Source organism: Colletotrichum fioriniae (genome assembly GCF_027942845.1).
Source record: "Colletotrichum fioriniae strain IMI 355084 chromosome Unknown scaffold_12, whole genome shotgun sequence".
Lineage (NCBI taxonomy): Eukaryota > Fungi > Ascomycota > Sordariomycetes > Glomerellales > Glomerellaceae > Colletotrichum > Colletotrichum fioriniae.
The window spans coordinates 1,602,593-1,618,228 of record NW_027076848.1 but is presented as its reverse complement, the minus strand read 5'-3'; the positions used below and the strand labels follow the sequence as shown (position 1 = coordinate 1,618,228).

General features: G+C 51.0%; 3 protein-coding genes and 1 non-coding gene across 4 annotated transcripts; 1 reads left to right on the top strand and 3 right to left on the bottom strand.

Annotated features, from left to right (window-relative positions):
- Window positions 1–1,293: 1,293 nt before the first annotated feature.
- Window positions 1,294–2,031, top strand: N0V96_009665 (uncharacterized protein; the record flags this gene model as incomplete). Its single annotated transcript, XM_053190335.1, has 1 exon — window positions 1,294–2,031. The coding sequence occupies one exon, from the start codon at window positions 1,294–1,296 to the stop codon at window positions 2,029–2,031; it is 738 nt and encodes a 245-aa protein (XP_053052265.1).
- Window positions 2,032–2,503: 472 nt separating this feature from the next.
- Window positions 2,504–4,971, bottom strand: N0V96_009664 (uncharacterized protein; the record flags this gene model as incomplete). Its single annotated transcript, XM_065758709.1, has 4 exons — window positions 2,504–3,940; window positions 3,997–4,069; window positions 4,241–4,914; window positions 4,969–4,971. 4 exons carry the CDS (start codon window positions 4,969–4,971, stop codon window positions 2,504–2,506), a joined length of 2,187 nt encoding a protein of 728 aa, XP_065612774.1.
- A 6,670-nt stretch (window positions 4,972–11,641) lies between these two features.
- N0V96_009663 (uncharacterized protein) lies at window positions 11,642–13,021 on the bottom strand (the record flags this gene model as incomplete). The annotated part of the gene is made up of 3 exons (XM_065758708.1): window positions 11,642–11,963; window positions 12,027–12,487; window positions 12,545–13,021. 3 exons carry the CDS (start codon window positions 13,019–13,021, stop codon window positions 11,642–11,644), a joined length of 1,260 nt encoding a protein of 419 aa, XP_065612773.1.
- Window positions 13,022–14,300: 1,279 nt separating this feature from the next.
- On the bottom strand, window positions 14,301–14,396 carry N0V96_009662. Its single transcript has one exon. It is a non-coding gene; the product is annotated as a tRNA-Pro (tRNA).
- Window positions 14,397–15,636: the final 1,240 nt, after the last annotated feature.

Genomic DNA, 15,636 nt, shown 5'->3' with positions numbered 1-15,636 from the left:
ACTCAGTAGTTGAGGTGGAGAGCAATTAGCTTGGAATGCTTCAAACACTTTTATTGGCAACCGAGCAGTGGGATTTTCAGAGGATTAGCCGCAGAAGCTCATCTTGGGATGCAATCAATCAAGGATACCTCACGTGTGGCCTCTCTGGAACCTTAACCATCCGATGAGTAGTTGTGCCATGTGGTAGTCTGTGCGAAAACTCCAGTCGAAGCAGCTCGGAATAGTAAGAAGGTGACCTTATCTCGTGACGAGGGCACAGAACGCTACCCTTTCCTATTCGTTTGAAATGATGATCCGACAACGTGTCACCTTGTCACTCTCTGGGGCTCGACCGGCGGGTTTGAGCAGTGACCAATGCCACGGTTCCGCCAGAGATGCAATGATTTTCTTTTGGATTGCACTTGGCACCAAAAATAGGGCAGTGTAACCGGAAATCCACTATCGGGAGGTCTATAGGTTTCCTTGGGCTAGGCTTTGCGTGCCAGAATGCGAGTTTCGACTCAGAACAAGCACCAGGGTAATGCCATGGCGGAATGCTCCAAATGGAATGTTTACAGCAGGCTCTCCCCGAAGCTAGTTCGGTAACTTTGGGCAGACTATACGGCTGATTGATGTAACTTATCCTGTCTTTCCTACGGACCATTCCGTACGTGGAGTGCTCCGCCAGACCTGTAAAAGGCGGCGCGCGGGTTCCGGCAAGCCCCGACTGCGGTGGGAGCTATGATCTACTTGCCCAGACGGGGGAGGCCGGACAAATGGATCCTATATGTGCTCGGCAGCTCTGTGAAATGATTCGATGATTCGATCTATTGGCGCTTGTAAAACGGTCATCGTTTTGAAGACGATGTTTATTGGTCGTTGTTGCAGCCCATTGGTAGTGTTTGTGGTTCATCCCTCTCGTGAAGCTTGAGATGGGCCTGAGCTGAACTTTCTTTGGATTCTGTATGAGCTGTGTTTATTCCGTTTCATTTCGAGGAAAGTCAATTTGGTGTAGTAGACAACAGATTAAACCCTCGGTCGACTGGGTGTCCGGTGTAGCACGATTCATACCAGCCTGCCGTCGGCCTTTAATGGGGCGTTATATGAGCCTTGGGGGAGAGTTTGAGGCGATCTAGACTTTTGAGATTACCTAGATAACAGACCACCTCCGCTGGCCCGACGACAACAGACATATAGATTTGTTTAGTATGCTGTTTGATACTTACCATTCCTTACGACGCTTTGCTGGTCATTCGTTCAATTTAATACTTGACGCTTAAACACAATCACTCTCCACTATCGGTCAAAGTCAACATGTACAGCTCGACGTTGATCATGGTGCTGTCCGTAACGGGCAGTCTGGCCTCTGTTCTACCCCGAGCGGAAGACCCGGCCTTCAAATTTCAAATGGCCCCGGACAAGGCCAGTCGATCACCTTGTCCGGTCCTTAACGCTCTTGCCAACCACGGCTACCTGCCACGAGATGGCATGAATATTACCATGGATCAGCTCAAGTTTGCTTTCAGCAAAGCGCTCAATATCGACGAGAAGGTCACGGTGTCACTCAGTACACCCGCTCTTACGACTTCGACCACAGGGAACACGAGCACCGTCAACCTGGCGGATATGGTTAAACACAACGTCATCGAGCACGACGGAAGCTTGTCGAGAGCAGACCAGGCCGTCACAGGTAACGCCAACAAGTTCGACGCTACGGTCTGGAACCAAGTCAAGGCTCAGTTCACCGGTCCGACGATCGACATCAAGACGATGGCCAAGGCCCGAAGCATCAGGATTAGCGCTGCGATGGCGGAGAACCCCCAGTTTAACCTTACGCCGGCTCAAGTTAAGACTTCCTTTGCCGAGTCTGCTTTCATCTTGGGCGTCATGGCGGGTGACTTCAAGGCCCCTATGGCCCCGACACAATTCATGAACATTATCTTTGAGCAAGAGCGATTCCCGTTCAATGAGGGATTCAAGACATCGGCTACCAAGGTTACGGGAGATCAGGTTGATGCCTTGAGTGCAGCAATCATGAAGGCTACGACGTGAAAGAATCAGTTGGAGGGTGGTAGCGGGAGGATCCATCTCATAATATGCTTGAGTGTATGTTAATATGTTCAGCCAGGTCCTCAAGGAGGTCGATCATCCTGGAGAGACCCAGTGGACGATTACATTTACCTGAGTACTACATAAAAGATTTGGCCTGTTCTCGTTGAATGGCCTACGTAGACATCAAAGGTGTCTTGACGCTTGAGGAGCGGAGTAGCTACTTAGACAACATTGTGATTCTGGGTTTAGGTAGTGTCATCCACGTCTCAATGAGATAGACTAGGCGCTAGTGTTTATCCCCATGATCTGTTATCAGACTATATTGGGGTATAGACACAATCCGCACATATTTTGCTAACTAAGGTACTTGAATAATCACACAGTCGTGCTTCGTTTATACTCACTCCACAGGTTTTAAGTTCTGCGAACATGTTCTAAGACAATAATACAGCACCTTAGTCAGAAGATCCCATCAGGCCACACAGACATCGTTGTTTGTAACTCCCTTGAGGGCCATACCCGTCTTCCTGTGAGGAGCAAAGCCAGATACCAGCCCGGTGACCGAGTCTCTGTCTACGCCACCGCTCACGGCAACGCCTTTCTTACTGACCCTTATTCTTCTGAGGCTTCTTACAACCTTTCCATAGTTGCCGAAGAATTGGTGGGCCCTTGCGTCCTGCCCTGTAACTATTCCATGTCCGAGAGTCACTCCCCAGGTACCTGCGACGTTGATCGCATGAGCCTCCGAGTCCCGGTCTGGCTGAAGCAGAACCGAGTAGATACAGCCGGTGTACCTAACAGGCCGATCCGCAACATTGGCCGGGAAAGTCCAGGTCTTGCCACCATCGAGAGACAGAGGATGCCACGGAGTGACGACGAGCTCGCCAACACGACACATAATCTCCCTATTCACGGGTGTCTTGAGAACAGCGACGACCCGGCGTGGACCAGAAGGCGTCTGCACCGCTACACCTCTTCGAAGAGCCTTGATAGGAACCGTCCGGCCCGAGACGAGGCGCACAGGCGTCGAGGAGATAAAGCATACGCCGGAGGAGCTGTTGTAGGAGCTCATGTGTACTCTTCCGCGGTGGGTAGCCGTGTGCTGGTTGGAGGGTTTGGGTGGAGGAATGCTGTCAAACGCGTGATCCAACCTGTTCCTGCATGCTATGAAGAGAGGGCTATCGACTCCGTACCGAAGGGGGCCAGGGTCTTTGAAAGTATTACAAATTTGGCGGGTGTGCGCATTCAAGTATGAGGGTATGTAGTGGACGCCCCATTTCTTGTAGTATTCCCCGTTCGTCAAAGCTAGAGAGACTTGACCCTTTGGCTGAGCACCCTCAAGATCTTCAATCAAGGACTTGTTGTTCGGATCGGATGGGAAACGCTTTGCTGGGATGTCTTTGATAAGGGCTTTGAGGTCCTGGATCTTCTCGGAAGAGACACGGGGTAAGGCCTTGTGCTCGCCGTCGGCACCCATGGGGATGATGGTTGAGAGGAAGGAACAGATCCTGGAGCGAGAGACGTGGTAGACGAGCTCGGATTCGGGAAGAGTTGTCGGGTTCAGAAGCGATTGTGAGGTGCTTTGTGTATAAATGTTGTTTGCCATGCGAGAGTATTCAATCGATGCCTTCACAACCGCATTCTCCGAGGTGAGTTCCGCGGGTGCGTCTACTCGGAGGTAGATGTCCCTTGACTGGCCGTATTGCAGATTTCCAAGTGAGATCGAGAGCTCGTGCTGATCTGGTACGCCGTTCTTCATATCACCTTCAAGGATCTCTACTTCTTGCTTGTTTACAGACTCGCCCATCGAAGAGGCGATGGTGAGCAGCGGAGAATACGTAAGACGAAGCGTGGCATTAATGGCGTATGTTGCTTGTAGATTGGCGACAGCATGGACAAATACGGTTCCCTAATTACCACTTGAGTTAGTTTTTGAAAGCAACGAGCAATGACAACTTAACCCACAATCATTCCAGAATCAGGAATAAAGGAGTAGTTTCCGCCTCCTTCCTCAGCGATCGACTTCAGGAGGCCAGATCTCAAGTTATATCCAAAGCCGAATGTGTGAATCGAGGCTGGTAACCTTTCATCTTTGAGGAGCTTTACCTCCTCGCGCATCTTCGGCACGTATCCTTGGCCAGGGCACCTTCGCGGTAGTTAGCCCCAAAGACTTTTGACGCACACACGTAGAGATACGTGTTTAACTCACATCAAGTTCGGCTGCCCGTCCGTCAGTACCATCATAGCCGGGACCCTTCCCGTCTTCTCGCCTGATTCTCTGTCGAACAGGGAGATAGCTTCCATCAAACCTTTCCACAGATTGGTTGCATCCGTGGGTACCATCTTCTTGATATTCTTCTTAGCAAGGCCCTTGTTCTTCTTGTTCATTGGAATCAACCCCTGAACCACCTTGACTTGGGAGGCAAACGTGACGATACCGAGCCTGTCACCTTCATCCAAAGTCTCCACGATGGTAAGGGCGGCGTGTCTGACCAAGTCCAATACCGACAAGCCATAGTTCTCTGCCACCTCACCAGGGTTAGCCGGAATCGGGGCATTAGCACCCATGCTGCCTGATACGTCGATAACCAGGACGATGTCGCAGGGTACGTGAACCGTTGGCTTCACGGGCTGTTTAGGGGGAGTGATCTTCGCGATGAGGCCGTCTCGCTCGGCGAACGCGTGGAGAGACAACGCGACGGCGACGTCGTCTGAGGTATCGCACTCCGTCACCGTAGCTGTTGGAGTATCACACCTGGACGATTCTGCCTTGGTGTCTTCGGATTTGAGCTCTTCGAAGGAAGATTCTGACTTGATGTCTTCATCTCTGATGATGATATTATCGGTGCTCTGGGAGAGACTTTGGAGAGAATACTTGGTGACCTAAGAGACACAGTAAGCTGTTTAGTTCATGAGAACTTGAGCGTAAGAGACAACCATTGTGAAATCGTATAAGTATTGATGCTGGTTGGAATTCAAGTTCGAATGTGAGAATCACGAGATTGAGCTGAGATGCAAGCTTGGATGCAGGTCTTTGGAGTTGCACATTCTAGGTACGAGGTGAGATATACATCGAGGTTGCCTGCTTTAATACAAAATTGGCCTCATTGCCGGATGACTGGACAAGATCCTTCGAGGAGTAGCACGCGGTAAGACTCGAATTCGGCCTCACTACTAAGGAGGCCCGCTCGACAGTCTCCTGGTATCCAATGACAGCTTTCGCCATCTCTCCTCAATATCTCTTCAGCAGATATCAGATGAAAACTAGCTGCTTCTGCCTAAAGGCTAAGTGGGATCAATGCTTCTGTAAAAAGGGGGCAATGTATCGGTCTGGTCAAGAACTTTGGATGTTGAGGGGCGGTGTTCACGTAAGAGTTAGCTCAAACAAAGAGGCTGTTCCGAGTTGAGGTGGGGAGTCAGAGGTCCGAAGCCTGGCCGAACCGGCCATTCGGTGCCCGGCCCTCGGACGGGGGCACAAGGCCTTCCACAAGGCATTTTGAGAATCCCCAGTCTTTGAGGTACGCTGTTTGTCGTAGTACTTTACCAGTTTGCCAGTTGGGGCGGTGTGGCATGCTTCGCCTCACCCAGCTCGGTGAACTACTCAAAGGCCTCGCCCATGACTCCCCACCGGGAGGATATTAGGTGGATCAACATACGAGAGACATATAAAGAGCGCGCTCTGTCCCTCTCCAACGGGCATTTAATGCCCCGGATGAGCCAAAGTTCTAGCTCCATCCTGAGTTCTGCCTCTTCCTGTGCCATATCTCCAATTCCATTCATCTTAGATCTGAAATATTCTGCCTAGCCTATTCCAGTTGCCCGTAGACATAGTCTGAGGTGCTGACAGGCGAGTGACTCAGACGCCGCTCGTGTCAGACGCACACGGCCAACGCAGGGCCTTTTCCAGGCTTCAGCCCACCCTCATCGTCTCAACTCAATCCGGCTCACAGACATTGGAAAGGCCATTTTCGCAAGAAGCCAAAAAATCGAAAAAGGTGGTGAGATCTCGCCCGGCATTGAATCCTGACCCTCTCAGAAGATCTGGCATTTTCGAACGCTGCGACACAGCGTCCCGTTGCCACATGAGGGGCCCCCAGTCTCTCGTCCACTTTTTGCTAGGATGGACGACGCAACGACGGCTTATGCCTTGCATTGAAAGAGAATGATTCGCTCCAACTGCCTCCCACTTACAATGGCTGCGCCGCACAGCAGCTGGATCCAGCAGAGCGTCTCTGGTGCGTTGCATTGAGAAACCCCCAAGTCCAAGACGGGGATGGCCGCTGTTCTGGCAGTCTGCGAGGGCAAATCTGTCCCCACAAGGGTCCCTGTCGCACCGTTTTTAGAGTTTCACGTGCGTTCAACTTTTAGCAGAAACATTTGCGTCATAGCTAAACTTGGGGAAGAGGGCACAAGTTTCTGGAGAAAAGGGGGGAATATGCCTAGGTAGAGAGGAAGCAAGGCAAGAGCTGGGCCGGTAGACCGAGTTCAGCGCGACGCTTGGTCACTTTCGGCGATGGTTCACCAACAACTTGAGGGGCCCAAAGTTAGTGCTGGCTCAAGGGCATACCTATTCAAGGCACATACGCAGGACCGCCGCTGCTTGTTAACCTCAAGTATGTGTAATCTTTAATTTGATTCTTCTGACGTAGAGACATAGTAGTCATATAAGATACACCATGTGAGGATGGCATAGAAGATGAGAAGAAAATGGAGTATCCAGTTGAGACACTTGCCCACCCAACCACGTCTGGACGCGCTTTGGCATCGTTATTGGGCTGTGCTACGACACTCCACGCCTGGCGCCAAGAAGTCCCTTGACCCAGAATGAACTCAAACATACGAGAGAAGATGAAAAGAATATCCAACTTGGGCATGCGTGCAGGATATCCAAATCATCCGATCGCGGGGAGGAACAGAAGCACGAAAACAGACCGCCGTTGAGAGAAGGAAAATATCGGCGCAATACAACGCAATGACGACCGAGTGTCTTTGATTCGCTTGGCACCCGTCAATTTTTGGACGGGGTTGGGTCTCAAGCACCGCGAGAATGCCTCATTTTCATGCTTGAACGGGGTTTAGGACGTTTGACAACGGAGGAGAAGATCCGAGAAAAGGCCCCGTTTGACGGACATCGCCGGATGGGCTCCTCACCAGCGTTTTGTCGAGCTTGAATCGTGGGCTGTCTGTCAGTCGATTCATCTCCACGTTCTCTTTTCGGTGTGAGCCGACGCAGGCCGCATTGAAAAGCCCCATTTTCTTTGTCCTTATTTTTGGTCATCTTCATATTGAGAGGAGCTTTATTTGTGTGGACTCATTTGCCGCACTGGTGAAGACCGTTTTTGGTGTTTTTCGCCCGTCTTACTCTTCCCCGGATTGATTGTGAGTTAGGCTCCGTTGTTGTATTGCTACACACCCCCTTCTCCCGTGTCATGCAGTGTGGCGTTTGCTTGTTGGAACCTTCGCCAAAAGTCACCGCCCGCTTCTGAAGGCTGAAGCAGAGCTACCCCAGATCATCGAGGAACCTTGCCGTCCGTGGTTCAGTGGCGCGGGACGTGATGCGACTGCTTGGCCTCCCAGAGGCTGCCATTCTTGCCCCAGGTTTTCCACTTTCACCCCCTCCCCCGAAGCGTCAAGTCTGACCGTTTCGCTTCGACGGATCTCACTTGAGTCGATCTTGCTCATCTTGCGGGGTAGCAGAGGGACATGGCATGCCGTCAAGGCCCTCAAGACGGTTGGGCAAGAGAGTTGATCATCATCGTTGGCATACCAAGATCAACGATATTCGTGTTCATCTCTGGAGCTCGAGCTCGGGCGGAATGGAAGCTGGCTGGTCAGGTAGTTGGATCGTCAGAGTGACTGACAAGCTCAAGCCTCCGGTCGAGGAGTCAGAACCTCTCACATCATCCACTTGATTCCCATCGCCGGCATTCAACCCGAGTAGCCCGGCGGCTGTTGGCTGCATCATAATGTCCCCCCTCCTTTTCGGATAGCATCCCCCAACTTTTCAAGTCCCCCCTCCCCCTCCATCACGTCCATGTCTTCTCTCCACATTGTAATCGCGGGCCTTTCATTAGCTCGGTCTCCATTTCCATTTCCCCAGCATTCGCATAATTATCCTCGTCGTCCAATGAACGGGAAGCTCACGATGTCTCTGTCCAACCAACTGCCAGCTGTGCGTTACCCCCCCTTGACCCGGGACCGGACTACAGGTAGTGTACCCTTGGCCGCGTCGAGCTGCCTGCGGGTCTTCGTGCAGCACAAGCGACGTGGGGGGGATTGTGTACCCGGAGACGCGCTACAAGAAAGCTTGTGAGACGAACTGTAGAACACTTTGCTCACTACTTTCATCTCCCGCGCCTCATGCATGCAGACGACAGAATAAGGAGTGAATACTCACATTCCCACCCTCCATCTAAAGGTCGGATTATTCGGAGCTAGGCCTGCTAGCTGGCAGCTGTCTGAAGCTTTCCATAACTAGCTGTGTTGTCTTTTTCAATGCCCCTAGTATCAATTCTTGCTACCGGTTAGAACTCCATCGGGCGTCGTGCCGCGCCTCACATGTGCAGCACTGGCAGTGATGGCTGCCCTTTCTGATTATAGCGAGAGAGGGGATGGTTGAATGGAAAGACGACGACAGAGTTCGCTAGTAAAAGAAGGTCGCGTCAAGGTGTGTGCCATCCCACAACCTAGGACCAGACAATTTCATCTGTGCATCTCCAAGCGCTGCGTTTCACCCGCCGAACCCCGGAGCCTGCCGATGGGTAAAAGGGTAAGGGCTGAGGGAGATGGTTCTTGGCAGTAGAAAGTATAAGCTGAATGAGGGCAAACGTGTGGTTGATGTCCAAAAAGTGTTACTCGATGGCTGAGGGTAAGAGAATCGCAGGAATTCCGCCGAAGTCGCATTCTCCCCCTTCGCGGCTTCGCCCAAATTCTATTCCCCCCCCTTGGCGCCCTGGCGCACGTTCCTAACACCTACGTCAGGCCCTCTCGTCGTGCTAGGGTGTGTGCGGTCTCTTCGGGTCGTCATTCGCCCGCGAGAAGGAGATGAGAGAGTTGAGAGACACAAGCGCAGCACTGAGCTTAGGGCGGCGGCTGGGAAGACACAGGGGGACGACCTAGGTACTCACTGCATCCTTCTCACCCTTTCGGTGTGTGAATGTCTTTCTCGCACTTCTACTGAGTTCTCGAGTTGTAATAAGGCCCTGTCAACATTTGAACTAAACCCCGCATTCGACTCGATCGGCATGCCGATTTGCTGGGCCCCGGCCGTCTGTCTGCGCGGGCGGCGGCCAACCCATCTCAGGGTCCAACCAACCATGAACCTGGCATGGCACTTTGCCTTTTTCCTTCTTTTTGACGCTTGCCTGCTCAATGTCTGTCCTACCCTGTCTTGGGTTGTCCGATGTTGCCTTACTTTGCCTTGCCTCTCCTCCTCGGCCTACTATGTACACCCGGCTGAGCCGTGCACACCACCACTTACACCTACTTACCGAACCACAACCATTACGGACAGACCAGGGGTCCAAGGCTCCGAAGAGGGTTGGCTGCGTTAAGGTAGACTTCCGCCGCAAATGAGTGAGGGTTCGAGGGTTGAAGGTGGGCAAGGTGAATGTCTATAAGTGCGAGCCTTTCCTCCTCCTTCTCTCTCCTGCTTCCTTCGTATCTTCCCTCATCACCACCACCTCTCTCAACGACCAAGAAGACAACACTCAAATAAGCTACATCAGCTCTCAACGCTCACAAACTGTCATCATCAACACCAACATCCCACTAAATAAGCCGCCAACATGCCCGTCGCTCCCTCCTGCTGCAAGTGCGGAAGCATGATCGTCATCAGCAACTCCTGCCCATCCTGCGGCCACCACGAGTGCCGAACCTGCCTCTAAATGAACAACACTCGAGATGTAGTAACGTCAAAAGGATGAACTGAAAAGTCTTCCAATACGACGGTCACTGCATTCCACCGAGAGAGGCTCCGAGACCCAAAGAGAAAAGGGGAAAAACTTACACCACACGCGCCCACATCAACCAGGCTGGCAAATGGCCCCCCCACACTACCACCCAAGCCGACGAATTCCGAGCTTTCATCCACAAGACACCTCAAGCTTTTTTCCACAACCTCGCAGCCTTGAGGCTCCAACGAAAAATTTTCGGCGCTACATCAGTAAACGACCTACACGGCCACCCCGTGTGACTCTACTCCCTTCATGGAAAGGTGGCGACAACGAACGGGTCGGCTTTTTTGGCGTCTGGACTTTTCAACTTGTTTTCAATGACCAATACCCCCCATACCCATGTTTTGATTGTATCAATATGTTTGTCAGTTGGCGTTGGTGTGTACAAGAGACGGCGGGTTCCGGAGACGGAATGTCCGGAGTAAAGGCTACCACTTTCTTTCTCTCGCCTCTGTGCACAAGGGCATGTGTCTCTGCTCAGTAAAACTACCCAAGATACTCAAATACAAAAGAATAAAAACATTGAAATTCATAAAATCAGTGCCTTACATTCATAAGTTGTAAACCAAGTCAGATTTCCTTTCGCCATCCTCTGTCCAACGGACTGACACACCTAGGCGCGACGATGCCGGGAAAAATGGCCCTCATACAGCGGTGCTAGCGCCGGGGTTTGTGGCCTTCGTAGGTCTCCTCCCACAAGGAATCACGGACCACAACGGCTCATGGTGGAGGATAAATCGCATGTTGTGATTGCCGAACCACCATAATCAAACTATCAGCCCATCGTGAAACCCCGTGGCACGTTGCCGCTGCCCGCGTCTAGTCTGGTGCTTTCTGCGAGCTTGCTGCGAGAGACTGGACGGGGGTGTACGGAGCATGCACAGAGCCGCCCCCATCTGATCGACGTGCATGTGCCCATGTACTGTAGGCTTACCGAGGTTTTGGTGAGTGCTGCATACATGGCACCATCTGTTATTTTAAACGTACCTCTACAGGTGAATGTTGAATATTTCTGTTAGAAAACTTTCAAGCATCTACTTGCTGATATGACTCTTGGGTTCAGACAAAGATCAGACACTGTTTGGCTGATCTACCTAATGGTTGGACTTAGTCTGCCTAATGCATCTATCTTGGATGTTGCTGTAATGGACTGATACCCAGGACCTATGAGACTTATAAGGAATCAGCCATAAATTGCATCACTCCTCAATCTTTTCTAATAGTAAACATCAAAATACTTCGGGGGATGTAGGACTTAAAGTCTGTCAGAATAGCGACATAGTCCATTGTCAACCATATTTTTGGTTATTGTGTATCTTAAATCGACGTCTGATCCCATGAATGGGTATTTGAAACAGCTTTGTACTCACTTGTTGCTGGAATTTCAACTGCTGGTGTCGCAGCCACATGCCCACCCATGATGGGAAGTTGATAGCCCATCAAATCATTTAATGTGACAGACACCAAATGGACATGTTCAAAAGTATGTGACAGGGTCAATTATCTATGAAAGCGTAGAATACTCAGGATATCTGTTTTCGTTGGAAGCATCGGGTGGGCGCTGATTTAGAAACTATGTGTTTGCTTCCTTCACAAAGCCTCCTCCGTCTTCCAGCCTTTCCATGCCCGTTTGGTTAGATCAAATTCAGAAAGACCTAGATGAGGAATGCAGCAAATCCGGTAGCGACAGAAAGGGCCAAAATAATGCCGGGGAACAGGTTGCTGCCGCCGCTAATTGGAACCGTAGTCGGCTTGCCAGAAGGCGTGGCGGTGGCATTAGCAGCACCAGTAGCGGTAGCGGTAGCGACGGCGGCAATTGTCTGAAGCAAACTGGGTGTAGCTGTGAAGGCCATCATGTCCGTCGCGAATGAGACACTCGTGAAAGGCAGGCTTGAAACTGAGGATGCGCCGGAGAAGGCAATTCGCTCAGATGCTGGTGCTGCAGGCTTCAGGGAAGATCTGTCAAAGTTTCCAGGGCTCAAAACACTAGGATGAAGTTAGCTCCATGCTCACTTGCTATGCTGATGGCAATTCACTGACCTGTCAATAACGTGGGCGACACCGTTGAACAGAATCGTGTTGGGGAACGAGATTCTTGCGTTATTGACCCAGGCTGAACCATCGGGCAAAACCGTGAAAGTGAGGTTGTTTCCTTGAAGAGATGGAACTGTGACATTGCCCAGGGACGGCGAGAAGATGACATTGTTGGGAATGATATGGTAGCGAAGAACCTCCTGGAGAGTCTCAAGGCTGGCGGTCTCGAGCACAGAGCCAATTGACTTGAAGGCCTCATCGGTAGGCACAAAGATGGTGTAGTCAGAGATGTTGAGACCTTGCTCGTCGGCCCCAGTCTCACCGAATGCGAAGTTTAGGTGCGCGGCTTCCAACGCCGCGTTCATGGCGAGGTAGCCCGCACGGAAGGTGAAGAGCTGGAAGGGAGCGCCGAATGAGAGGACTGTGTCGATTTTGTGGATTGTGATACCCTCCCCAAGTTTGATATCCTATGCTCTATATCAGTATACTGCTCAAATGAAGTTCGACATCAGATGAATACGAACAGCCTGAGTGACAGTAGAAATGGTCTGCTCTCCAGACAAGATGCACACATCCTTTCCATTCTTCACGAGCCCGTTGTAAGCACCGCCAGTGAAGTTAGAGAAAGGCTGCCTGTAGTCGATGTATGAACCATCAAGCAAGGTCTGGGCAAAGGTTGGAACCTCGGTGATCACGTTCGACGGATAGACTCCTTTGAAGACGTGGTTCGCAAGGAGTGCCCCAATCGCAATGGTGTTGTTGCGGTACTCGATAGCTTCGCCCTCAGGAATATCTCGGGGCACATTGGCAAATGCTTGGTTCGTGGGAGCCACGATGGTGATGTTGGAAGATGAGGCGAGAGTGTCTGCAAGTCCGGGTACGAGACTGACGAGCTCAAGTAGCGTGCTGAGGTCGGGCTGAGAGGCGAGGAGCGCAGCAATGTCGCCCTGGGCCATTGAAACGCCAGCCATGAGGAAGTTGGGCAAGATGGAAAGACGCATGGTGACGATATTCGCAAACGTGAGATAGTAGTGAATACTGAGAAGCGTGATGGTTCAAGACTGAAGTTTATGATGCGATGATGGTCAGTTAATGTGTTGGGGCTGTTGATTTTCTTTCATTCTAGTCTGAAAGTTCGTAGCATCTTGTCTTATATCACGACTTGACTTGAGTCTGCGCCGCAATTGTATTCGAGTAGTTTCAACATCGCCTCTATCTAGCCTCTCGTATAGAAAGTCATGACGTCCTGACGATGTCGGTGAATCGAAGGAAACCCAACTAATCGAGAGTTCAATCTAAACAATGTTGTGTTGAGAAGTCATTTTCACAAACTGTACCGCCCAGACCTGCACAGCCTTTGCCCGAACCCGAGCAAACCAATCGCTAGGAGCCTACAGAGAAGCGAAACCTGACGATGTTGAGTGACTGCATATTTGAGTAGGTTCAGTTTAGCCCAGCTTTGCCCATCATCTTGGCAACAATAGCTATGGTGGGGTTACGACAGCTCAATGCAGTCTAGCTCTTCGTCCACCTGCAGGACAGCGTCGGATCCGGAACCAGATTCGGGCCAGTCCAACGGCTGTGCCTCGCCTAGGGGATTGCCTCCCCCCTAGCACAACTTAAAGTCGTGTTCGTCATGCTTCCAAGTCCTGTTCGTGGCCAATAGGAGAAATATTGCACGGGAGCTTCCATAATTGCCCGGCTTCGCTACATCATGCAAGCCGATCAATGTGGCATAGGCGTTGTTGGTGATTTGTGGCTTGCTGGTCAGCTTTGGGAAAGGTAAAATCGGAAACCGGCTCAATTGAGTAGCCGGGTCTCTTGAGTGGGTGGTAGCAGTTCATGAGAGAATAAGGTTTCACTTTCACGTGGCCTAACGTGAGATCAAGAATTTGATTGCCCGCCAGACGAAGGCCAACATCCAGATGGGTAAGACTTAGTGTCAAAGTCATGGTTTAAGAGCCAGCAAATGATCTACTCTCACCAAGTCTCCCAATATATAAAGTGTTTAAACGCTAAAAATCATATGGGCATCGTCTATCATACTGTTGTTTGTTGCATGTTTCTGTCGAACTCTTCCATCCATCATATCTAGCTGCCTGACCTCGAGCAGCTCGATGTAGCTACCAAGAGTCTCTTGGCTGCGCTTCAGAGAGAGCTGCCAGGGTACGCATAATGGAATAACCATATTGATAGAAACAACGCAAAAAAAGGTGAATAAGCTGGGGCATACATCCGATAAACCGGGGTGAGGATCTTGACAAGGTAAAAGGTATCGCGGGCCCTGGCCAGGATTCGAACCTGGGGCCTCTTCCAAGATGGTGTCTGATTGCTCAATATCCCTAAGGAAGAATCATACCGCTAGACCACCAGGGCTGACGAGGTTATTGGCGATGTTGTGCCAATTCGATGGGTGTCGTAGAGAATTTTGCGCATTATGGAGCAGGTTGGTTCAAGTGTGGAGTCACGAAGCCCTCGTTTCGTCTAGTCGAGGATTGCGTAAAAGTATGACTGTCATAGCGGGCCCCGCAGAGGGAGAGATATCTTTCTCTCACATCACTATGTCTGCCTCGAAAGCACAGAAAGCTTCACCGACAGGCCAGAGCTTGGCTTGAAGCTGATCGCAATGGCTGGCAGACTGGGCCCTCTCGGGGTATAACGCCCAACCAACTTTTTGCTTTTGCCTTGATACCTTCGGGTGAAATTTCCACACTGGTTTTCGGCTTGAGCCCATCTCTCTGGGTGCTCATCAAAAACTTGCCAATACTGATGCCGTTGTTTGCGGTCCGTCCAAAAAAGCTTAGGAGTTTGAACTTGGTCTCTGAGTTGAACCCTTCTTCGTACGAGTTAAGGTATACCAGAGCCATGCCGATTGGTAACGGCGCTGATTGTATACCAAAGGTTCCCGCAGATGGATGGAAGAAGACGTCGACAATATTGGCTATCTTGGTGCAATAGAGGCCGGGATCCGTTCGTTCGGGTAGCTCCGATGGCTTTGTGCCGATTGCAAGGCGAAGAGTACTGTAGGTGAGGATACAAATCGTCCAGTGCAACGTAATAATAGAGGCAACGGCGACGTCGCAAGCTGTTGGACTAATCGAGCCCCGAGTCTCGAGTTGTTCGAGTTCTTTCTTCGGGCATAGATTATCGAGCCACCAGTTGAGCTCTGCGTCCACTCGCCAACACTCTCCGATGAGAGCCTGCCGTCTGAATTCTTTCTCCTCCGGGTCCTTGCAGCTGTTCATTTGATCCAAGTCTTCTAAAAGTCCAGGGATGTCAACAAATACGTCGATCAAGATATCCTTTGGGGTCTTGGGAATATTCTGCCATGGAACGGTCTTCCAGGCTGGATGGCTTAGCGGAAACCTTCGTCTGCGCTTGACGTGAGATATGACCTGCAAAATATTATCAGTATGACTTGAATGCCTAAGACTTGATCCATGTGGTAGAGTAGGTGTCAACTGACCAGATGAAGTCGACCAGATGCGTACAAGTCGTGGCCATGGCCGTCGATATGTGCCTCTGGGGTTCGTTGCATTATGAGGGCTAGTTCGCCTAGTGAGTGCCCCTCCCAGCTTTCAGCTTGAGAGATGCCATGTCGCTCTCGGTCGTCTGC